Raw genomic sequence first — 25,833 nt, 5'->3', positions numbered from 1 at the left:
ATTAAATGCAAAGCTGCTAGGTCTTTGGGAGAGGATTAGTCCATAGTCCCTGCACACTCACAAATGATCAGAGACGCAGTTTAAGTCCAAACTATCACATGGGAATTATGGAAGGGATGAATAGATTGATGCACAAAGGTCTTGGATACATTTTTTACCGGTGACTCTGGGGAAGGATTGTTGATGTGACATGTCCGACCTTGACCTTACCTGCACACGTATGAAATACACCTGTGACACAGTAATGGATTTTCACGAGATATAAATCTTGCACACAGTGTTACAGGTGACAAATATTAATATAGCGACTGATCGGCACATTCTATGACTGGGTCAAGCCATAAAACCATGAAAAGTCACTGAAACTACTAATATTGCAAATAATTCTGAATGAATTCTTATAAATGGATAGACACCAGTCAACCACAACAATAAAAATCAGTTATTCAGATATTTCAGATATTCAGTATTACACTTGCATAGTGTTTGGTATCTAGCAGACAAAAAAAGACTGTGCTCAGGTATGACAGAGCTAAATGCTAACATGACTGACAATGACAATGCTAATATGCTGACATTTAGCAGGTACTGCTTCTTCATCTTCATCCAGCGTGTTAGCATTTTAACATGTTCAAACTAACTGTGGGTGAAAAAGTCACTCTCACAGTGAGGATGATGAAGTCAGTATCTATTTATTTAAGCAGTGCACAGGATCTCACACGAACAAGGTTGTGGGAGAGGAGCTCCCCAAACAAAGAAGTCTCTCAATATTTAAACACAGTGTATCACCTTGCCTAGCAAAAGCCACGTTATCTCTTACGTTGCAAGGAAAATATTCTCAAAACTTTGCTGTATCAAAGCAGGTGGCATACCTCCACTATCTCAAGGCTCTTCTTCTGAACAAAGCCTTCTCACACAACACAACACAACCCAACCCACAACACAACCAGTATATATACTGGTTGTGTTGTGGGTTGGGTTGTGTTCCCATATACATACAACATAATATGTTGATAGTGTTGACAGTTTGGAAGGTTGACCTTTGACCTGGTGATGGAGCTTGGTGAAAAGTCTTGGGACATTATCAATCTTGCTGTAGGGGGCGAAAGCGTGACAGTGCGCCAATATTTGATCCAGACACAAGATACTTTAGTCTGGATCTAAGAGGAATGACCAGCCACCTAACATTGCCAATTTTCCATCAGTGTGGCTAAAAATGGTCAAGCAGCTGCGGTCGAGATATCCTGGCTCTCAGTCCCTGGAATGGCTCCTACATTTCCCATAGCGCAAACAATCGTATGTTTTGATAAGACGCTGCCCTCCTGGTAAATGCCCATGTCTTTCAAGATCCAAGTTCCCAGTGAGCAATGCAGACTTGTGTGTTTGGAGTCTAAATTTGGGGTCTCCAAACCCAAACCAAGATAACATTGATGACATTGTGTGTGTGTTTGTGTTTTTTTTTTTTTTTGTCAGCTTTGGAAAGCTTCTGACTGAACCACAGAGGACATTTTCACAGGCTTAGTTGTCCTCCTCATGACCAGTGGCATGACCTTTAAGTGTAACCCAGAGGAGCCTTTAACTTAAATTTTCTCCAGTAAAGAAAGAAAAGATGGAAGTGCTACATTTTTGCTGATGTGGAGATAAACTTTATGAGGTTACTCTTACTTAAAAACTGCCTGTTCTACATGGGCTTCCCCTGACTCCCCCCCCCACCCCCCCTTTTACTTTCCTAATTTCTCTGCATGCGTCTGCCCCGAACAGACAAAGCGCTGACGTTGTAGGAAAGTCAGCAGTTTGCTGCCAATCTAAATTTGGCCCTGTTCGCGACTGTGAACTTTAAAAATAAACCTCTCCTCTCCACCCCTACATCCACCCACCCCTTCCTACCTTAACACCCCGGAGGCTGGAGCCCACGCAACAAGGCAATTAGAAATTTCCTCCCTTGTAATTTCATCACACAGGTACTGTAGAGCAGGGAGTCACACAAGCATGGCCACAGATGCAGGAACACATATACGCTGCTAGATTTTAATGCATTGCTGTGCCTAATGTGCAGCAGGCATGTGAGGCAGCACTGGGGCCTTATTTCAGCCTTGTCTGGAAGGATTGTTTCGAGCATGCATCATTACTGTGAGCAGGTGTTGCCGCTTCTCTCTGCTGCTTTGCTTATTCGCAGTCATCGCTTTCTCTGGGCCTCCAGGAGACGCTCTCACAACCACAGCCACAGCATATATCCAGGAAGCTGAGAAAAATGTATGTCCTTTTAACCATTTTCAACCTACAAACCTGCACGAACGTAACTTATTCATGAAGCTGACTGAGTGCATTCTCTCTCTAAAAAAAAAAAGTGTTTGGTTTGGGGCTTGAGAGGTGAAAACAGCCTAACTTACATGAAGAAGTGGTGAATATTTGATGATGCTGTCTTTGTAGGTTTTTTTCAAGTCTAATGAGTTCAGCGGTGATTCGCTATGATTGTCAGAAGGGTGTCGTGAGGACAGCGCAAATCTTAATTCCAGATTAACTTGTCCAGAGGCATGGGCACTGGCATAACATTTGAATTATGTCTCAAAATGTCGTTGTTCCAAGAACAGCGCTCTTCCAGCTGTGAGTCAGACAGAAAAGGCCACATCCAGCTCCATGACGTAGTGTTATGTAACTCTCTGCCAGCGATGCCACTGACGCTCTGCCAGTCAGGACAAGCCATTAAGCCGCTCGGCCCTTTGAGCACTAGTTAACTGGGTCTAAATTCGACAGCTTGGGCTTAGCCAGGGCAGCGATACAGCGACTGACTGAATCCGGTGTCCGAGCGATGATCAAAGATTTTTATGTTTTTTACCCCGGGCGCCTCGGATGCGGTGCGAAAGTGTATACAGTGTGTGTTTGGTGAACAGCAGGTGTGGAGGGCGAAGCGCAGCAGCCGTGAAGGTAACACACAGCAGGATTTAGGTGTTTGGCACCGAGGCCTGTCGGACGTCGCCAGTGAAACTATTATGTGACATGCTGATACCAAACAGCGCTTCTTCCCTAAGCTGCTACATGTCTGACTGCCTTGGTGTGATTCCAGATTAAGCTCTCCTTGGTTGTGTCCTACCAAAAAAACACTGCAGTGCCTTCCAAGAGGCTATTTCTACAGCAGGCTGCTGCAGTCATCACAGCAATTATTAACGACTCAGGCAGGTCTGCCCGCTGGTCAAATAACTATTATTGCCTCTTCTTCAGCCAGTGGAGCCTCTGTACCAAGGCCCTTAAACTAATTATACTTTTAATCATACTGCAACATGTCAACAACACTGACAAACAAATGACATGTTTCAATCAGTCAGCAGCACTTTGCATCTTCTCACACTCTTCCTTACAGACTGGACAAACTCTGCTTGACTTGGTAGCACCTGGGATAGTTAGACTTAGATATGAAACCTCATAACTGATCACAGGCACTCTCAATAGCACCAATACAGATGTGAGTTGAGTCAAGTCTGTTTTTATTTATATGGTGCCAAATAAAAATAAAAATAAACTTGCTTTTAAGAAGCAAGAACAGGTGGACAGCCACCTGCCTTGGGTGGAGGGTAAAATAGAGAGGGGGGTTTCCTGGTAGAACTTGAATTCTAAGAGAGTTCAAAAAAGAAATTATGGTTTGAGTTTCCATATTAATATGCTGAGTTTTTTTCTCTGCCAGTTGTCACTTCAGGATATTAGCATTGCTAACACTGGCAAATGAGTTTTGTCTGTGTTTTGCGTAGTCCAGCAGAAATAAACTGATGACTGGGATTACATTCAAAGCTCAGACTCTGAAAGAGATCAGAGAAAGTATAAACTATAATAAAAGGATTTCATAGAGAGACTTGTTTTGTATTGTCCTGATTTTACAATCTGTGTTTCTAGTTTAGTCTGTGTGAAGTCTTTACTAAAGGTTTTTATACATGTGTTTTCCATCATAATTTAGCAATCAATACACTAATACAGCATATTAAAAACAAAGTAAGAGCAGACTGTGTGCTTTTCTAAAGAATAGAGCTTTATACTTCCAACACAGTAAAAATAAATATTTTCTCTAGGCTATGTTAGTTTTTATTAGAAGCTTTATAACTCAACACCTATCTGAGCACAGATCATTTCACTCAGGCTGTACTTCAGTACAGGTGTTTCCTTATCTGTGAACCAAACAGTTCAAGTAGTGTGAAAAAATGATGGCCTTGACATTATCCAACAACACCATTCAATAAAAATCATGTATTCCTTCCTGTGGAATGTTAATACGCCATTAGACATCCAGGGAGGAAATGAAACTCATCAATTTTTGCTCTGAGGTTGAGCCTCTCTGCCTGCGAGCCAGCGTCTGAACCTCATCCAGAATCATTCAAACTGATTAATTCTGCTGGAACATCTTGATCAAAAGTCGTTAGGCGAGCCGTGGGCCAACATCCCCATCACATCTCCCCACCTCTGAGGAGGAAGAATGAAACTGTCTGTAGGTGAGAGAGAGGAGGGGCCGAAAGAGAAAGTGAGACAGAGACAAAGACAGAGAGGAGGGATGATTCTGTTGAGTGTTTAGTGTCGTGTGATGATTTAACAGTAAGTTACGTGTAGGCAGCAGGTAGGTTCAGGCAGTGTGGGTTTGAGTCATCCAGGAGGAGGTGTGAGTGAGTGCGTGCGTGCGTGCGTGCGTGCGTGCGTGCGTGCGTGCGTGCGTGCGTGTGTGTCTGTGTGTGTGTGTGCAAACAGCCTCTGACTGACAAAATATCTCAATGATTGTAGTAGTGCGTAGTAACTGTCAGGAAGAAAGAGGACAGGAAGAGAATTGTGTGAATTATATTGTGAAGTATAGTGAATTATTAGATTATAGCAGGTCTCCCTCTGTGTGTGTGTGTGTGTGTGTGTGTGTGTGTGTGTGTGTGTGTGTGTGTGTGTGTGTGTGTGTGTGTGTGTGTGTGTGTGTGTGTGTGTGTGTGTGTGTGTGTGTGTGTGTGTGTGTGTGTGTGTGTGTGTGTGTGTGTGTGCGTGTGTGCGTGTGTGGATGCAGTAAGCAGAATCAAAGAGCGCGGACAGCTGCTACTGGTGTTTTATGATGCTGGTGTCACATAACCCCCCCCAGTTAGACTTTGAATTAGACTACTGTGAAGACCCCACCCTGCCCCAACACACTAATACACACACACACACACACACTAATACACACGCACAAACACACAAAACACACGATCACAGACACTAGGGAGTTCACACACTGTTTCACACTTAGATTTTTGAGCATGCTGTGAGATCAAACTGTACGCACAAGCAAATTTGCACACACAAAACACAGACCCACACACACACACAGATGCACTTATGGGGCAGATAGACAAAAAATGCACACATGCAAACCAACCGAAATTATCAAGAGAACACACACACACACACACACTCCAGACAGTGATTAATGAGCTTTTGTAGCTGCTGTGTACCACCACATCTGCTGCCACGGGGACTTCAGCACGAGTCTGAAACAATATGGCCTATAGGCCTATTATACAGTGGCCGGTCACATTCAAACACACACACACACACTTCTGCCCTCATTATGCAGGTGACAACCTCATTTTGTCCCCAACCAACCCCCCTCTCACAAAAACACACAGAAGCGTGACCCCAGTCAGCACACACAGGCCCGTTACACGTTTTGTGAGTGAAGTCTTCCATTCAGCTTTTACTGATGAGGGTAACCTGCACACAGTCAGTCAACATAGACCATAATAATAATCATTTATCTCTCCTTTAGCAATGAAGAGCTTTAATACGAGCTATAAACTCATAGAACCAACACAGGAAGCATTATAAAGTCAGGCAAAAGATCACAAATGCACAGCAAAGACATTAGATAGCAGCAAACTCCTCAGGCTGGTCGATCGGAAAATTCAATGTTTTTTTTTAAATCTCCAGTTTTGGTGGAGTGAGATGTAATTTGATTCTGGATTTTGCTTTTAATTATTTTGGCTTCTTCTCAGACTTTGCTCATTAAAACGAAACCAGTTAAAAGTTCCTTAAAGTAAAAAAGTAATTCTGGTCTCTGTGCACTTTGCTCCTGAATCCTCTGCGGATCATCATTATCATTTTTAGTAGCAGCCACTTCTGCGTGCACAACGTCTCATCTCCAACTCGCCTCCCTGCAGCCGTCTTCATCTATAGGGTTGGCTCGTGGTCAGATTTGCGTAGGTGGAAGTTTGTGTGATGCGAATGTGGCCGGGTCACCTTGTGTGTGGTGGAGTGTGTGTGTGTGTGTGTGTGTGTGTGTGCTGCATGTCTGAAGACGGGGGTGGGGGGTTCGGCCAGCTTGGCATTTATGTGATGACCTCTGCGGGGGTCACATCAGAAGACAGAAGTTGAAGCCAAATGGCGAAACAAAGGCAGGGCGTGGCTGTGAGTTTTATGGAGCCTGGTGTGTGTGTGTGCATGTGTGTGTGTCCATAGGGATGAAAGACACACCCCGAGGACAATAGGGGTTATGTGCAGCAGCTGACTATAGAGGAAATTATTCAAAAAACAAATTAACATTTCACTCCACCACTTGGGACTCCACCTATTAATCTCACATCGTGGACTGAGGATGATCTGCAACATTTTCCCTCCAGTATCTCCTGGTCCTCTGATACAGACTCTCGTGATACAGCAGTCGGGTTCATTGTCAGTGTCAGGAAGATCAGATCCTTTACATATGAAAATGAAAAAAAAAATCCCATTTACAGATAAAGTACTACTAATGATTATTTTTAATTATCGAATAACGATTAGCTGCTGTTTTTTCAATTTATTTTTATTTAGATAAGCATTAATAAATACTGAATTCTTCATTTATAACGCATGAATACTCATAAGTAGTAGTTTATACAGTTAGTGCATTAGAGTATTCATGTGTTATAAATGATTAATTCCGTATTTATAGTTTAAGTAATGCTTAATAGTGTGTACTTATTATAAAGTGTTACCTCGTTTTGTCCTTAGAATGTATAAAAACACTGAAAAATCATAATTCCCCTGAGTCCAATGTAACATCTTCAAGTTGCCTGCTTAGTCCAAAACCCAGAAAGGTTCAATTGAAGGTTATTGCACAATAACAAATAAAAACCGTGAATCCTCACATTGAACCCAGGTCACAATTGACATAGCCTACGCACCTGAAAAATTACTTAAATTTAATAAAAAGTGAATTAGAATCGGCTGTTTCAAAGTGTTAGCATTATTTAACTGCAGGAAAATAGCATTTTACTGTATTGCAGCACTGTCCATACAGCCTCACACATGTACTGACTGTTACAATGTGCATGGGCTCACGCACTGCGCACTTTATTTTTTAACTCAGGTTTCTAATGTTTTAGCTCAATGTCTTCATAGTTTTTAATGATGGTTTTACTGTGCATATGACAACAAACATCTTATCCATGATCTATGGATCCATTATAATAATATACATGTATAATATAATACATACATGCTTGAATCTCTTACGTGTCGTGTCCAACAATCAGACAAGAATCGCAGCATTGCATCGTGTTGCATTACGTAATTTCCAATTCTAGTTTCATTAGCACAAGCAGCTTTTCTCCGCAGGCTAAACAGTCTTATTTTGGTTCGGCCTTACAGTCACATCTCATGCCTGATAGTCAAATGGGACACTTTATTGTACCATGTTAATGTTAGTTTTCATCTGTCCTTATTATGCTACGAGTAGTCAAATGTCTACTTGTGTTTGATGACAACTGACAGACTTGGAATATCTATTGGCTACAAAAGATCCTATACATGCAGCAGTAAGCAAAGAGAACCACTTCAGCACATATTGTATATTAAAAAAAAGCAGAATTCCCACAGAACTGGTGTTGATATCCTGAAAACACACAGCCTTGGGCCAAAACAGCCTCTGGCAAACATCAGCACCACAATGGCTGTGAGAACCTTTGCTGACTGTCTTCCCATGCATTAGTAAAAGAGGAAAAAACAACTTAGGTGATCTAATCATACACGGTGTATCCGAGGGAAAACTACACCAGTGAACAGTAAATCATAACTATGTATATGATGGCTCATTGACTTTTGTAATCACACAGTGACAGCGAGTGATGAAAATGATCGATTTCCTCTTTTCTCTATGTAACGAGCCAGGTTTAAACATTACAGAGGGATCATCTATTCCCCGCTCAGCACTGCTGCTGCTGCGCCCCGTGCTGTGTTGTGCATGCCATTAACACGCAAAAGGAAAAGGATATCTCATATACGTGTACACACATGCACATGCACAGACACACACAGGCGGTTCACATTTTCACCTCTAACATTTAACGACAAGAGAGAAAGAGCAGGGCTGTCTGCAGACTCAGATAATTAAACCAGAGGGAAATTATAACAACTCTCTCTCTCTCCTCCCCCCTCTATCTCCTCTCTCTCTGTCTCTCTGTTGCTTTCTCTCTCTCTCTCTGTCTTGTTGTGACACCCTCCCTGCTCGTCAGCAAATTGGCCTATAGCTGCAGAAAAACAGTGCATCCAAAAAAAAAACAAGAGAGATGACAGAAGAGGACTTCACGCCGGCAGTTAGGCCACAAAGTGGAGATGAAAATAATATTTTTCATCCATTAACTTCCATCTGTGGCGTTTTGGGTTGTTTTTTTTCCCTTTGCTGCTGCCGATGGGTGATTTGCTGCAGCAGGTGTGAGGTGCATCATAGAGCAGGGCTAATTTATAGTTTTCATTCATTGTCCTCATTATCCTATTATTGGCCATCACACACACACACACACAAGCTGACAGAGGCAGCCCTGAGTGTGTCCAGGAGGTATAATAGTCATGCTCCTCTCTAACCTTTGTGCTGTGTGTCTTGTTACTGTTTGCAACACAATCAGGCCCTGCTCACCTCTGCAGCAGCCAGGCTCTTTTAGCTTGACTCACACTGCGTGCCTAGTATGTGTGTATGTGCGTGTGTGTGTAGGTGTGCGTGGTTGTGTGAAGTTAATAGATGTTCAGAGAGCTGTATACGTAGGAGTGCTGCTCCCATGCTGTGTTGTGTTTTGTAATTCATATCTGAGCCCTGGAGTACTATGGAGTCAGTTGCACATCACACACTTTAACATTTACCATCGGGCACATGGCACACTCACACACACACACACATACATACACACCCTTGGCCATTGTCCAGAGAGAAGAGAGAAAGGGTGGGTGATGGCAAAATGGGTGGGGTGTTTCCATGGTAACCAGGGTGACAGAAGGAAGAGGGGGTTCTCCTGCTGACCCTCATTGAGAAGTTGAATGACTGTCACTAAGCCGAGGCAAGGCAGCCAGCAACACACAATGCTAGAGACCAGCGCGACCAGCAGCCATGTAAGCCCGTCATGGCTGTGGCCCGACTGAGCTTCAGCGGTCAGTCTGAGGCACTTAGCATTAGCATCAGAAAGACATTATGCTAATAGCATCAAAGGCGGCAGCCCCCGCCTTTGTGTTTCCTGCGCCAACCCAAGGGCACGGCAGGATTTTACATTTCAACCACCGTTCCAGGCCTAGACCCCGCAAACGCATTTGCATGAAGATGAAATAACAAATAGGAAAAATGTGATGCATTACACAAACGTTGAAGCACCGCCAAGCTGCTAAAGGTCTGACAGTTCACAGCCACTGAGGGGAAAGGCATCAAGGGTAAAACGTACCAAAGTCAGTAGTGAACCACAGTGAAATCAAACCTTTTGTTCCTCTTGTGTCAAAATGTAAAAAAAAAAAAAACAATCATAACCTCATATGAGCCCTACTATTAAATCTTACTCAACAGTTTGTCATGGTTGAACTAATTCATCTGAAAAACAACATAATCTTTCTTTTTTTCAGCACCTCAGCTCACCTCACACCTCAGCTCTTAGCTCACAAGTATCTTCTTGGGCTTATGGGAAATGGTGTTCATTAAAGTAAGATGAACATAGATATTTAATGAAATTTTTAATGAACAACACCATTAGATCATTTTTCACAAAAATGTCATCCTTGAAAGGCTTAGCTCCACATCCTGGTTATTAACAGACTTATTTGTCAATGAGAGTTCTTCTGGTTCTGCTTTCACAGCTCTATACACCAGTTCAATGGAGTTGTAGTTTGTTCATATTTATCTCTGTTTACCTTGTTGAAATTCAAATAGCAGGTTCTGTAATAGATTTAATAATCATGAATAGTAAATACCCTGAGGTGAACACTCTGAAAGAGCTGGGGAAAAACAAAGTAGCCATTGTGAATTAATCTTATGTGTACGCCGTTTTGTTAGTGCTATGCAAGCATTAGATTTAACAGCTGTTTATCAGTTTAGATAAATGTTGAGTTAATCAAACTTCATTCCTTTACTCACCAACATCTGTCTCCAGAGGTGGAAAGCAACAGTGTAATTCTTGTCTGTATCACATCCTGTCAGCTATTGAATTAGCATGCTAATTAGTTAGTCCTGGACAGTCTTTCCCATAGCAACAAGAGGTTGTATTATAGGCCTAACCTATTGTGTTATAAATTCAACAATGGGTAAGGTTCTTGTTAACCAATGATGACCAACACCTGCTATAAACAAAAAAAAACACATTTGGTGGCAGAGAAAATTGACAAATTCTCCCTTTAAGCATATTTACTAGATACAAGTCTTAATTGGATCAGACACAAACATGATGAACAGGCATCGGACTAAATTTGTTCTTCATTTGTCTTCTTTTTGTTGTTTCATAGTCTTTTTTTTCTCTTAGATGAATGTTTTCATGGGGTTGAATTAACAATTTAAAGACTGCAAAGGCAACAAGTCACCTGATACTGCACCAAACACTCTTTCACAATGTGATACCTACGGAGTCAGTGGCGCAGTGCACTTGTGCCTTTGTTTTTGAAAGGCAATTTGTCGAGCGTCCCATTTACACCATGAAATTGGAGAACAGTGGCCTCTTCCAGCAGACAAAATGAAATATCACAAGATCCAGCTATTACAGTATTTATTCCACCCAGAGTGTTATATGAACTCTGTCCTCCTGAGTTTAAGTACCCTTCAACCCGATGAGAATGACAAATAACAAAGGGGAAGAGCATCCACCTCCACATGAATCATTTCAGTCAACATTGCTGACATTCGCCTGACAAACCACCCCACTTTTGGGAGGATGCAGAGAAAGATGCCACAAAGGAGAAAAAATGTTGGCCATTGAAATAAATGCAGAAGAGTAACCTAGGAAACCGAGGAGGAGGAGGAGGAGGAGGAGGAGGAGGAGTAGGAGGAGGAGGAGGAGGAGGAGGAGGAGGAGGAGGCTCGTTCGGGGGTGTCGGGCCTGAGCGCACAAGAAGAGGAGGTGAACGAAGGGAAGAGAAAGAGGAGAGAGTCACCTTGGATGAGTCACCAAACACACATCAGCACTTCATACAGGGGCATATTTACAGTACAATAGTCTTCCCCGCTCCGTCTTCCAGTCTCCTGGTTTAGTCAAGCATCACGACGCGCATCCCCACGCACGGTGTCACCCTGTGAAAGAAATGTCACGGTGAGCAGACACAAACGCAAACTGGATAAAAACAGCATTTCATTTAATTTCTCGGCCCTCCAAATTGGCTTGTTATTGGATTGAAAAGGTGTCCTTGACCACCGCCGCTGTGACTCACTGCAGCGAGGACATTCACTATCTAGACACAGAAGAGCGGAGTCAAAAGGTAAAGACGGTTTAGAAAGGAAGAGGACAGCAATAGAAGGAGCTGATGGCATTGGTTGAAAGCAATTAAAGCAGCTCTGAGTTAAAAACAGGCCTGTTTGCATCGTTACTGCTGCACAACAAGGTCATCGCTGTACGTCAAATACAGGCAGTTTGCTCTGCTGATGGCGTCACAGGTTCACAGTGCTCTATAGGTAAGGTGCATGCAAAGGCTTTCTCTAAGTCCACCTGTTTACCAGATCCTGTAAACCCACCTGAGATCCAGGCCAGGTCCAAGTCCAAACTGTATTTAACCCAGGTTGTACTGCTGCAGGTCTATATAATATAATATATCAAATACTCAAGTGACCTTAATTGTGGTTGGAGAAATGTTGATGCAAAGAGAGACATTATGAGTTAAAGGCAAAAAACTACACGCATTTATCCCTTTTCAGCCATGGCTGCTCAGCGCTCAGTGGCGCTCGATGCTGCCAGCAGTATCCGTGTCCTCTCTCTATTTGGGTCTGTTCGGGTTGGTTGCGTTTTGAATTGGGGTCTAATTATTCTTGGGTCTACTCAAATCAAGTGTGGCTGTCCTTGGGCCATTTTTCTATAAGATTCTTCTTTGTTTTACTTTGTGTAATTAATTCTCAGTGTCAAAAACCTTGGACCCATGAAAACACCTATTGATAGTTTCTATCTGTGTTGCATGAATTATTCAGATTTAAACCACACTCACTATCACCGCTGTAGCCTTCTCTTCCTACCACACTAAGCCATCGTTTGACTGCTTAGTTATTTAAAGACAGTGGATTTAAGTACACACTGTTTTTACACTAATGACACTTGGTTGAATAAATGCAGGACTGAAATGATACATACTAATAAATGTGTCCAGGTTGAATCCACAAGATCAAGAACATTACTATTACTTTAATGCAAATTCTGACAGCAGAAAACATCACATAAGTGAGTGGGCACCATATTTGAATCTGGTATGGTTTCTGGCTTTAAAAGATACTTTGTATTTATTGTACAACACAAATAAACTATGGTTATCTTAATACAAGAGTGAACAGGCTATATATGTTACATGCAGCAAATGAGTTGAGACACCAAAGAAGAAACAAGCCTCTCTGTTTCTGGAATCCAGCTTCTTGTCTCCCCCTCCCCCAATAAGAGGTGGCGGCTGAATCCTCACTAAACCACGGTTCACTAAATGAGTGTCATGGACGGAAATCCTCAGGGAAGAGCGACAGCCAGAGAAGAGGGCTGTCTGTGTTATACCCTGCAGCATAGATCACAAACCAATAACAGGGCTCATTTCCCTCCTTCTGTCCCAGAGGATGGGGCTCCACGGTCAGAGGGGCGTGTCGCTGTGGTTGAGCCCCGGCAGGAGGAGGCGCGATGGGGCTGTGACCTGCCTGATGACGCGCTCCTGTCTGTTTCTAAGGCACCTGTATAGATGCTGTACGCAGACAGTGTGTGGTTACAATATGTATGCTGTTTCACAGACGACACTTAAGCCGAATGACCCCGAGCACTGACACTGACACTGACACCTCCCCATGTCCACGGAGGTCATGTCTGCAGGTGGTCCACTAACACATTTACTCACGTTTCAGTCCTTTATCTTCAACCTTTTGTGTGGATTTTAAAGAGAACTCCACAGATATAAATTACCCTGTTGACAAAAAAAATAATAGCAAATACAGTATTGTGGGAGAACTCTATGATGTCAACTTGCAATTTCAAAGTGTTGGTGCACAAAGTCACCCTCCTTTACTTATATTTTTAGTATTTCTTGTGGCTTTCCTTCAAGGTGTCAAAGCCACATGAGATGGATGAAAGGTAGGCGTTCTCACAAGAATGAAAAAAGAGATGTATCTGTTTTAAAAAATAAAACTTAACGAAAAGAAAATTAAATTACCCATTACATCACTCTAAAAAAACTACTGTAGGCTATGTGCTCCATTTCTTGTCGCAGCTCTTATCTGAGCAAATTAAATGAGCCTTTTAAACATATAATGCATAGACCTAAAAAAATAAGCGATGAAATTCAAAAACTTAAGAAACTATTTAACTTAAAGCAGAAGTAAGCGGAATGTTTGTGTTAATATAAGTCTTAAATAGTTATATCTTCCGACAGCAATCACTTATATAGATTGTTTGGTCTGAAACACGGGTCCGTCAGTCACTCTGCTCTGCTGTAAGCCGAGGAGAAAACTTTCCTTGTATCCTACAACCTTTATCCAATGAGGAGAGAGAACGGCATAAAGGGGCGGTCCTCTCTGTGTGTGCAGCCAAGGGATGCGCGTGAATGTGGTGACGTAGAGACGAGGGCGGGGACCGCTAACTCCATCGGCTGACAGGAAGTTAGCCAAAATGACCGGATCGCTTACTTCTGCTTTAATTCATCATTTGAGTGCAGAAAATGCTATTAGATTTCCATTGTCATGAAAACAGACTACACACAACATCAGTCCAACAAGGATAATTTATTAACAAACGTCATCGTACAAACAAGTTACAAATAAAGAGTGGACTCATTTCTGACCATGTCAAGAGATCAGGCACAGCAGTACCATCAAATAACATTTGCATTCAATTATCATGGCCATTAGAAACCTGAGCTTGATACAAAATGCTATGAACTGTGTGTGGTACAAATGCATGTTGCACAATGATTAGGAAGCATTACAAAAGGTAGAGTTTAAGAGTATAAATACACTGTATGTACAACTGAGGGAGTAAATTCGATGATGACAGACGCTGTAACACTTTTGCCTGTACAGTTTGGAGCCATAGAAATATTCTGCTCAAACTCAGTGTCCATGCATCAAGGGAGGCATTAAAATCAAATGTGTCTCTTGGCAACAGAACAAGTCAGCACGGGAAAAACTATTTGTTTCTCCACTCCAGTTATCCCATATACTTGATGTTGATTTGCATTCCTTTAAATGAGGTTTAGAAATTAGAAGAAGAGAAGGGATTTTGGCTGAGTCAGGGTGCTGAGCAGAAAGAAAAGCCTCTCCCTCAGGGTACTGGTCAGCAACTGCATCACAACATTTATGAAAAATAATAACTGGATGTTTTCATATTCTGCTGGCACCCACACAGAATCCAATTTGGTTAAACTCCACCCAGGCTTTCATGTTTTCAAGGGTCACAGGTTGAAGGTCGGACACCGTGGTGCAGGAGTCACTAGGAGGGGGGATCTTCTCCGTGTATAGCCTTGTACTTGGACATCTCCTCTGGAAAAACTTTACTCAGCTCTGAGATTAGAAGGCTCTTGAATTTCTGTAATTAAAAAGATACAACAGCAGATGTTACTTTATTATTGGTACTTACTGGTTAGTAAAAGTTAGAATAAATCTGACTTGTACCCAACTGTATTTCTAAATTACAAAGATAAGATTAATTTAAAAATCTATAAACAACTACAATAGGATTAAAGCACTGTGTCCAAGGACAGTCAATTCATCAGCAATGGACAAAGAACTATTAAGAACACATGGCTCATTCTGTATAATGAAGATCATCCTTGAATAAGAAACGTTTGATCTTTTTACTCATTACTGAATATGCCTTGCAGCATTTATTCTGTGAAATATTTTGAAAGTGTTGTTTATTAGTGTAGGATCAGTGGTAGGTAGGGACCTTTGCATTATCACTTACTGTCATTGTGTCGATCTTTCCTTTGACCTGCTCATTCCTGGCCAAGGCCCTTTCCAGACATTCCTTGGTGTAGAGCTGAGGGTTTCGCCCTTGGTCAATGTATCTACAAACACATGGGATAATAAGACTGAAGCTATGAAGCACACATCAGGTATTATATACGTACGTACACTGCCTGTCCAAAAAAAACATTTATTTCCATTCAGAGTTGCATTCATTTTTCAAAGATTCTAATTGGGGTTAAAGTCTGGACTCTGTGGTCACATTGGACACGGTTCTTCCTTGAAGATGATGATGGTTCCACACTATCCTTCCTGTTTTTAACAATACGTTCGACAGTTCTTTACCCAATTTTATTGGTCTCAGCAATCTGATTGGATGTTTTATTTGCTTGATTCATGCCAATAATTGGACCCTTCTGAAACAGATTAACATCTTTTCCATGACGACAGGATGTGTCTTCTGACATGGTTGTTTAAGAAACGAGTTAAATGGTTAGGGTTAAATAGGTTGTTACCAGCTGAAACATAATCATCCATGCAGTAATTATCCAATGGGAGGCTCTTACCTATTAGCTTAAGCGGTGACTTTTTTTTTTGGACGGGCAGTGTATAAACTTCACTCAGTATGCTCTTTTAGCCCATAATACGAGACTGTACACAATCATTTTCCAATTTGATTGTTGATGTGGTGTGTAAGCAACTTAATTTTTTTTTCTTTTATGCTTATTTTTATAGGCCTACTATTTCAGGAATCCTCCTCTATACTGTATACAAATTAGAGTACCGGTAGTAATAAAAAGTGTATCAATTCTGATTAGTGAAAATGTTATTTCTTCAATGTAATGTTATGCCGAATATTAACTAGCTCACAATTGTCAACTCAAGAATGAAAATTAATTTGAGTCACATGACACAACCAGATTTGCCGACGAGGGATGACATTTTTAATTGTAAGGCTTTCTAATGGGGTTTGTAGCCGCTCTACATGTAGGTCTACTACTGTCTCAACACAACAATATACCGGCATATGTGTATGTATGTAGCACAGCGATGACAGATGAAGGTTCAGGTGTACAGACACAGTCACAGTAACGACAGGGACAACATCAGGTGAAGGACTCACTCGAAGACCTCCAGCGGTACGTTAATCTCATGGAGCTGCTGACGGCACTTCTCGATGTCTTGCAAACCAGATATCATGAAATTTCTGAGGAGTAAAAAGAAACAGGATTCAACTCAGTGTTATCTTAATGTTTGGTACCGTGTGAACGAGCTCAACAAAACATGACTCACAGTTTCTGGTTGAGTCCTGCCTGGCTGCTGGGCTGGAAGTCGCTGACGATGATTCCCAGCTGTCGAATATTCTCGATAAATTTCTCCAGATGCTCCTCCAGGTTGTCAAATTTCTCCGCCATGTTTCTTCACTATCACAGACACTATATAAATAAATAGAAATAACTCCGTCGGATACAATCCTTTGGTCAATTAATCGCTGTTTACTGTTAGCTACCGACAATACGACAGCCACAGCGCCGAGGTGCTTTACGGCAACAGAGTAGCCAATCGCGGGCGGGTACTGCTCCGCTGCCTAGGAAACGGGCGATGACTGGCTGCCGTGTTCTGACTGTCACCGCGTCAAAGTGTCGTGCTGCGTGTTGGGAAGCGGCTTCTTTGTCAAGAGCAGAAGATGAACTGAGTTCAGCAGCACTGCAGAGAAACAGTGACTTGACTGTCTCTGTGACAGAGAGATACCGAAGGTAAACGGTCTGTTTATATAACATTGGAAATATAGAGACTTTTATTCATTTGAAAATAAGTCCCATGTAGGAAATTCTTTATTATGAGTATAGCCTAATCCTTTGATAAATGCTCGAGGGTCCTACAATACAACAGTGTACAAAACAGTCACAGATAGACAAGACCATAGACAACTTAAACAAACAAAAACAAGAAAACAAAAGCAGAAACAGAACAACAACAAAAAGAAATAACAAAACAGTAAATAGACAAATCAATCAGACAAAACAAAGTTAATAAAGTAATAGGCTATAAAGAAATAATGTTCATGCTATATTGTCAGTGGATCAGCAGCAAACAAGCAGAATTATGGACACAGTTAGAAGTCAGTTATTCTATCGTGGAAATTCCCAACTTAAAAAAGTGCTGTTGTTTCAAAGTCATCATATCTACTGTATGTCTCCATTCATACTGCTATTATTCTCACTGTAAAAGTTAATCAAAAGCACAGGCAACACTTTTAGCACTCACTTCTGATTAACAAATATGTTAAGGATATTTTCATAGACAGTTTAGGCTACCGGTATTATATTATATCCTCTAAAATACCTAAAATATCTGATAATGCAACACTCTATTCAAAAACAAACCTGCACAAGCTGAGGGAAATATAAAGGCCCACAGGGGGCAAATGCACTGCAGGCCTAAATCTTTTTTCTGACACCAGTCACAACATTATTGGCTTTTTTTTCATGTAGTTAGCCTACTATGTGGACTAAGACAGGGCAACTAGGAGTGAGCAGATAAAGTTTACACACCTTAATAATATTACAGGGTAGGCTAATACATAGCTGAAGGACAGTCCTAAGTAGGTACATTGAGGTCTGTGTAGTACACGACAAAAGACACACATAACTAGCTAGCTATTGTATGCCTAAACATAGAATGTAAAATTCTTCCAAAGTATTAGGCTATGTAAATAAATTAAAAGCACTGACAGTCCAAAACTCTGTAAAACACACTCACTGGAGGAACTCATGTAAATGTGGTCTGAAAGTGAAAGTGAATAACGTTGAAACTAGATTCCTCTGGCATCATCCACCTGCCAAGTCTCTGTTCTTCAAGGTACACTCAGGAGCGCCAAGTTACGCAGACCTAGCCAGAATAATCCCGGAAATACGATATGAACCTTCAAAATAAAACTATTGTTGTATTGAAAGTTACCATGGCCAATGAAGGAATGATAGTTCCCCAAATCTAGTAACGTTGTTTTTGCGTGGAATGGCACAATAAATGACATTAATTATAACATAGGCTAAAATAGGCCCAACTGTTTTTTGTTTTGTTTTTTATTATAGGCCTAGCCTACACTTCAAAGTCAGTTGTGTAGCGGTAGCCTATCATGGGGGGTGGGAGGGGGTATAGAGTTTTACAAAACAAGGCAGTTATTTAAAGATCCTTGTAATACATAGTGATTCATTTCTTCATTCATTCATATAAACCAATAAAAGTAGCCTGTGATTGGCTTTCCTTAAACATAGCGTAACTCCAGATCTTTTATTTTGAAAAGCCCGGCCGTCGCAGCGCCTCGTCGGTGCGCACAGACTGGCTGAGAGGCTTTACCGGGGGCTGGCTCGTCCTGAGCTGCATTAAAGCTGAAGCTGTCGCAGCTGCACTACACACATCAAAGCCTCTCCTCCTCCACCACCACCACCACCACCTCCTCCTCCTCCTCCTCCACACTGCAGCGCTCACCGACGGCAGCTCTCCTGGATGGTGGAGTCGTAACATCTTGTGTTGGGCTTTTTTTTAACGCACAGTCCGAGGAAACATCACGGGACATAACACGGACGTATACTCGGGGATTTGTATCCGTCTACGGTAAGCAGGCTCTGCTGTCTGGCTGCTGCTCTCATTCTGGGTCTGGAGGAGACGCGTAACGGGAGAATGAGAGGTGGTTTTATGATTAGGACTTTAGGTTTGGATGTGTTCACAGATCTCACAGTCACCTTCAGCTGCTGTTTTAACATCCTCTGTGTTGACACTTAACATGCACTTCTGTGGTTATAGATATGACTCATCTATGATTTCCTCACTAGCCTATTGATTAATGTGATATTGTGAAATGTTAGTAGGCTATATTATAAGATCACCTCGGTGTCTGTGTGGAATGCATCGTCCTATTGAACAACTGCAGTCAGTCATGGTGTCCAAATACCATTCATCTTTTTATGAGCTTTATTATTATTATTATTATTTTGTTGAGCGTATATTCGTCTAACCTCGCATTTATTTGCTGTTTCATTGTTTCTGATTGTAGTCGCCTGATCGCTGTCGAGATGATGCACTGAGGAGAAGGCAGCGCAGGCTCCCCCGGTCGTGTTCATCCTGAGGCTGCAGTGAACGGAGGGGGGGATTGCGGTACAACAAGGTTAATAATCAGCATCGATAAAGGTCGTCTCTGTGAGCGGGGAACCCGGCCTCAAAGGGTGAAATCTCGCCCCTGTGCGGGGGGATCGGCGGAGAAATATAGATCTATAAAAAAAATTATGGCCACCCTACTGCGGAAGATCGGTCTGATCCGTCTGCACGACCGAGACACCGAGGACCCAAAGCACCATCAGGGCTCACTAAAGGGGACCAAAGGGAACCAGAAAAACAACGCCAACAAACACTGTCAGACCGCCAACGAAACCAACATCCTGAGCACCCCGGAGATTAAGGCGAGGAAGCTGGACCAGCACGGCAAGGACAAGCCGACCGGCAAGGATAAGCAGCAGCAGCAGCAGCAGCAACAACAGCAGCAGCAGCAGCAGCAGCAGCAGGGCAGCAAGGATGCGAAGGAGAAGCTGCAGACGGGAGGAGGCGGGAGTAAAGCGACCAGTGCCTCCTCGATAGCACCGCTGGCGCCCCACCGGCAACACTGCACCCAGGTCCGGACGCGGAGGCTGATGAAGGAGCTACAGGAGATCAGGAGGTTAGGGGACAACTTCATCACGGTGGAGCTGGTGGAGGACAACCTGTATGACTGGAATGTCAAGCTGCACCAGGTGGACAAGGACTCGGCGCTGTGGCAGGACATGAAGGAGACGTGCACCGAGTTCATACTGCTCAACGTCACCTTTCCCGACAATTTCCCCTTCTCGCCGCCGTTCATGCGGGTCCTGACGCCCCGGTTGGAGAACGGCTACGTGCTGGACGGCGGGGCCATATGCATGGAGCTGTTGACCCCCCGCGGATGGTCCAGCGCCTACACGGTGGAGGCGGTCATGAGGCAGTTTGCGGCCAGTCTCGTAAAAGGACAGGTGAGGTGGAGAGGAAAAGTAAAAGAGTGGGCTGGTGGTGGGGGCTGGTGGTGGGTGAGGGGGTCCTTGCTTTTGGAACATCATCATCAACCACACGGCATGTTAATCATCACTGAGTACATTTATTTTAAGCCATGACACTCACTGGGGATGAGCAATTCCATCAGGCATCCATGCGTCATGCGTAACGAACGTGTAAAACTGCTTTTACGCACATTTAACACCATGACACCTTAAGTTTACTTCTTTTAATTCAAGTACTCAAATGTGTTTTTTGGTCATTTAATCAGAAAATCATGTTTTTGAATGAAGTGTCATTCTTGGATACGAATGGAGAGGAGAAAGAAAGTGTATCCAAATAGATTTTTAAAGAAAAATATCTTTATAGGACAGAGTCATTGGTGCATACTTTGTACCTGTAGTCTATTCTTAGCATTTTCCATCACCCTGTGAGCTGTGGGTTCTGCACTGTAATATCTCAGACCTCCCCCAATCCACCCTCCTCCCTTCTGTGAGCAGCAAACCCATGATTGTGAATATTATTAATCTTTATGGGACTTTATGGCGGCCATTTCATGTAGTGCAACGCTCAGTATCTCCTCAATGCCAAGCTCCTCTCTGCAGCACCGGTTTATCACCTACATAGATCAGCTTCCTTTGACAACAAAGACCTGCCATTGGAAAAGTCCCCACGCAGTGTCACAATAGCCATGGTGCTCCCATCAGATTATTATTAAGTGAGGAGGAGGGAAAAAAGGGGGAAGTGATCAACATGTGTAGAGTGTGATAGAAAAAGCTGGGACAGAGAGATGGATGGATGAATAAATAGAGACAGCAGGTCGCCTACCTACCAGCAGTCCTCAGTGACTTAGACGGACTGGATTATGTAATCCTGTCAAATCTGTTTTTCACATCCTCACTGCAGCAGCAGCAGCAGCAGCTCTGCAACTCCTATGAAAATAGCTGCATCTCTAAATGCACTCCAGGCTATAATCATTTGACTAGATTGTCTGTTTTCCACCCAGATAGGAAAGATTGCTGCCTCGCGTGTTCTTCTAACGCTCACATGTGTGTGATTTTCCCTTCATTTCATCTGTAGAGTAGGCTTCGTTCACCTCGCTCACTCTCTGCCTTTTGACGTCAGCAGCGTGACGGCGCTGTGGCAGGAGACCTTATGTAAACTGTCACAGGGTTCTCCTGCCCAACCCCCAAACATCAGCTCAGCGCTTTTTTTCTTTTTTTTGGCTTTGATGATATAACTTAACATTATTCCCGAGTCATCCGTGGTCATTAAGCATCTGTTACTGAGAGAGGTCATGCTGCAAAAAACTGTACCCAAAGCAGAAAGAGAGGGGTGTGTGTGTGTGTGTCTGTGTGTGTGTGCTCATCTTGATTTGCTGCTTGAGGAGATGAGCTAGCAGCTCTGCAGTGCTCCCTAATTATGGTGCAGTGTATTCCATCTCCAGTTTGCTAATGGAAACAATATTGATTAATTATTCCTGTGTGAGAGAGAGAGAGGGAGTATGTGTGCATCTCTTAATCTCTTTGTTTGCCTCTTATGTGGATGTGTGTCTACACGTGTGCTTCCGTGTGTTTCATGTCCTAATTTTATCTGAGATGCGCTCGTCCCTCTCGTGCATCGCAACAAACACAGCACACACACAGTTATATATAAACCTAAAACACACAGAGTGTATTTATTCATCCTTGGGCGCGGGAGCCCGGTGACAATAGCGCTGTGGCTCGTTTTGGAGCTCCTGCACTATTTTTAGTGCGAGAGGATACATGCGGTGACATAGTGGTGAAGCGAAAGTCAACAAAGGCACACATGTCCTCACCTGCAGATGTACAGTCATACACACAATAACAGAAGTTGATACAGGCCAGGGTAAGATTTGAAATCAAAGTGACCATTAGTTTCCATCAGATCACAGTCTAATCTATCATATGTGGTAGTTAGCTGTATCTCAGGTCTGTGTAAACTTTGCATCAGGTTGAATCCAGGCGCCTTTGTATCGCGAGCAAGTCTGGAAATTGTACAGCAGTGTCATTTAAATTATGGTCTATTTAAAGGGACAATGAGGAGTTTGTATTTGGTTATAAAAAAAAGTCTCACCTTAATGTGGATGAATCTACGTTACCCACACTTGTTAATGGGTCAATTTTCGATAAATATATCGTTTTGTCTCTATCGTTATTTTGTTATTATTATTAGTGGTGGAAATGCTGGGTGAGCCGACCAGCGTTTCCTTACTTTCGGTTTCGCGGACGCTTCGCTTCGCTTTCCAAAACTCCTCGTTGTCCCTTTAATACTGGATGTAACCTGTACACATCCAATTAGATTTCTATATTGATATCTATATATATGTATAAAAGCACTTGTTTTTGACAATGGTTTGACTCTCAGATCCTCTTTTCGGTGTTGTTATAATTGTTATTTCATCATTATTTATCTTAAATGTTGTCAAATATAGCTTAAAATGCTGCTACCAAGAGCCACAGATGGACACCTTCAGTAAACAGATCCTACATCATTTATTAAGAAAACAAGCCAAACATCCACTAGTCCCAGCTGGTCAATGTGCTACCTTTTTCAGTTTCATATAGGCCTGGTTGAAAATTGAATACCTTGAGTATAAGGCTTTTATTCTGAAGAAGTTCGCTTGAGCTCTGGAAATTTTGGTGTTTTTTCACTGTAAAAGAGGTTTTTCATTGATGTGACATGTTACTCCACTGAACTTTGGTAATTTTAAACCGTAACATCACCAGGTTATTTTTCACAGACTCTGGAAAATCCCTCCAGAGCTATAGAAGACTTCAGACATTGTCTCTGGGGTTGAGTGGTCTTCCTTGTGATGAGTAAACTGACTGTCATGCGTGGAATTAGTGAAGCCCCTTTTTAGAGCTTCCTGTTTTCTGTGGCGGAGTTCATGTTGAAGTTCTTCTTTTTTTACGTAGTACCGAGTTGAAAAAGCCCCAAAAAAACCAAAAACAAACACAGAGACGTAAACTTAACAAACCAAACAGTGGCGTTAGCCTTCAGTGACCCTGCCGTCAGTCCCGTCAGTACCCACAGGGCTCTCTTGACTGATCTGATGAGGATGATGATGACATTGATCCCTGTTTGTTTATCCCGGCCCCTTTAAGCACATGTCTGTGTTATGCAATTCCCGCCGACCCCTAGAGCTGCTTCCCAACATGCACTGGGGCCTTCCCTGCTCTGCCCATTGACTGATCTCCATTCACACGATTACCCAGCAGCCACTTTACACGAGTGTGTCCCTCTCAACGAGTGAGCGCTTAGCTGAAATAGATAAACACTGACATCGCACTGTACAGGCCCGGGGCGCTGGTTCAACTGAACCGCAACATACACACACACTCACACACACACAAACACACACTCTGTTTGGCCCATTCTTACCCTCACAAGCAGTTATTTTTACTTCCTCTCTCCATCCATCTTTGGATGCATCCTAGGGAGCCATTCTTCTAGACAACTGGGAGCACAATGGCGCTAATTAATGCTCAATTTCCTCTTTTCAAGATGGAGTCACGCAGGCTTTTGTACTGGCTCTTAAATCAATACACGTAATCAGAAGCAGATCCTCACTTTCCGGCTGTTATTCACTCTCTGACATGTACACAACCACTGTTTTCAGTGTAGGTATATACAATGATGGTGTATTCTGCTGCTGCATACACTCACCACCCAGTGTTCTCCTAACTAACCAATGAGAAATTGCCAGCTATTGTGTGCAGAAGCAAGTACACGGTGTTCACAGAGATTGGTGTAATGGCAGCACTGTGTTCAGCCGTGGGTACGTTCAGCCCTGCCATCGATCACCGTGGTAATCACACCTCTTTAACAATGGCCAATTGCCATAACGATATCAATCCAAGACAGCAGACGCCATTTTGAGGCGGTGATAGCTTCCATATGGCGAGATGTGAAGATATGCATGGATAATGAGGTTGCATGTGATTTGAAAAAAAAAAAAGAGAACAACATATCCCAGCTTTTCACCAATGCTCTCTGACAGCAGCCAACCGGTGCATTATCTTTGCTTGTCAGCCTGGGTAATCTGTATTACAGGCTTCCGGCTGCACATGGAGGCTGAGCAGGTTTCAGACAGCCCTGCTTAGGTGTCACCCACTCGGTGTGTTTTTCCATTTTAAAGGCCCGGTGGATCAGTTGTTTGAGGAAAGAGGTTGTCTTCTAATGTGGCTTTTTAAAGAGAGGAACAGAAAGTACATCCCCAAGTGACGCTACATGTAAGAGTTCTGCATGAGTCACTCATTGAAACATGCATACAGGTTAAAAAAAACAACAACAAAAAAAATCCCACATGAATGGAAAGTTTTTTTGTTTCCACTGCAAATAAACTTTAAAAGTCACGTCATTGTTTCTGTGCTGGTAGTGAGGTCAGCCTTTATTTTGCTTTGTTTCAATTGTCTGACTTCATTTGAAGCATTTCACGTGTCAAAGCCAATATGAGAATGAAGGGCTTGTCATGGTGGACATTTGTAAAGCAAGGATTAATTCCAGCGTTGCAAATGTAAGGGAGAAAGGGATCGGACGTGCTCCTCAAAATGTGTCTGTCTGTCTGTCTGTCTGTCTGTGAGACGGAGAGACAAAGTGAGAGAGGGTGTGAGTGTCACTAAGCTCCACAGTGAAATGAGGCCAGTGTTGCTACAGGAATGGAAACTGTAACCCTAATCTCCAGATCATTCAATGTTATCACCTCCCTATCTCCCTTTATCCCCCTGCATCACTTTTGACCCAAAAATAGCAGAGCAAGTACGCAATAGGAAATACTGATCATCAATCAGATGTCACTGGAGTAGAGAATTAGCATTAGGCTGTTTGATGTACTGTATCTCTTTGCTTGGGGAAACACGCAGTGTCCTTAAATCTTCTCTTAAAGAAGGTGAAAACTGTTTCATTGCCCAGGCTTGCTACTGATCTACAGATTTGCTCTAAACGTTGCAGTGCATTACAAATAATAACTATGATCTTGTTTAATCTCTCTAGTCTTTATGTAAATCTTGTATTTAAGCTCTTATTTCCCCATACTGAGGTAGAATTTAAAGGGAAATAGTAGTAGCCTAATTCTTTCAGTGTTTCACAGTGATTTTTTTTTCCAACCAGTGCTACACAATTTAATCACATTGTAATTGAACTTTTGAATACAATAACATTAGGGTGTGCATACGGTATAGGACCACTGTGTACCAGCTCACCCAGAAGTGGCCACAAATATGAAAGTTTGTAGCCTAACATAAATGCTCATTTCTAGTGACAGAGAGCAACTATTAACAAGACAGAAACAAAAAAAGAAATACAGGAAAAATATTATTTTGGTAGCTATATTGTAACAAGTAGTTTTTCTAACTCTGAACACAACAACTGCTGGACAAGACAACTTTGACTCAACTAAATGGCTA

The 25,833-nt window shown here is 42.5% G+C and overlaps 2 protein-coding genes across 2 annotated transcripts; one reads left to right on the top strand and one right to left on the bottom strand.

The window, feature by feature from the left end:
* Window positions 1–14,199: 14,199 nt before the first annotated feature.
* Window positions 14,200–16,885, bottom strand: med10 (mediator complex subunit 10). Its single transcript, XM_083982122.1, has 4 exons — window positions 16,637–16,885; window positions 16,467–16,550; window positions 15,342–15,444; window positions 14,200–14,963 (listed from the first exon to the last, which is right to left on the bottom strand). The coding sequence occupies exons 1-4, from the start codon at window positions 16,756–16,758 to the stop codon at window positions 14,868–14,870; spliced, it is 405 nt and encodes a 134-aa protein (XP_083838248.1). The 5' UTR covers window positions 16,759–16,885; the 3' UTR covers window positions 14,200–14,867.
* Window positions 16,886–19,629: 2,744 nt separating this feature from the next.
* On the top strand, window positions 19,630–20,900 carry ube2ql1 (ubiquitin conjugating enzyme E2 QL1; the record flags this gene model as incomplete). Its single annotated transcript, XM_083981546.1, has 3 exons — window positions 19,630–19,843; window positions 19,979–20,385; window positions 20,868–20,900. The coding sequence occupies 3 exons, from the start codon at window positions 19,630–19,632 to the stop codon at window positions 20,898–20,900; spliced, it is 654 nt and encodes a 217-aa protein (XP_083837672.1).
* Between the last annotated feature and the right edge of the window lie 4,933 nt (window positions 20,901–25,833).

The sequence above is a fragment of the Trachurus trachurus genome (assembly GCF_905171665.1).
Source record: "Trachurus trachurus genome assembly, chromosome: 11".
NCBI classification, from domain to species: Eukaryota; Metazoa; Chordata; class Actinopteri; order Carangiformes; family Carangidae; genus Trachurus; species Trachurus trachurus.
This window is presented reverse-complemented; position numbering and strand designations above follow the sequence as displayed.

Bases quoted from the DNA above. Each gene is read 5' to 3' on its own strand.
- med10 (XM_083982122.1), bottom strand. From the start codon at position 16,758: ATGGCGGAGAAATTTGACAACCTGGAGGAGCATCTGGAGAAATTTATC. The intron at 16,551-16,636 runs GTGAGTCATGTT...TTTACTCCTCAG, and splicing joins GCAGGACTCAACCAGAAACT to AAATTTCATGATATCTGGTT. The intron at 14,964-15,341 runs GTAAGTGATAAT...TTTTAATTACAG, and splicing joins GAAAGATCGACACAATGACA to AAATTCAAGAGCCTTCTAAT.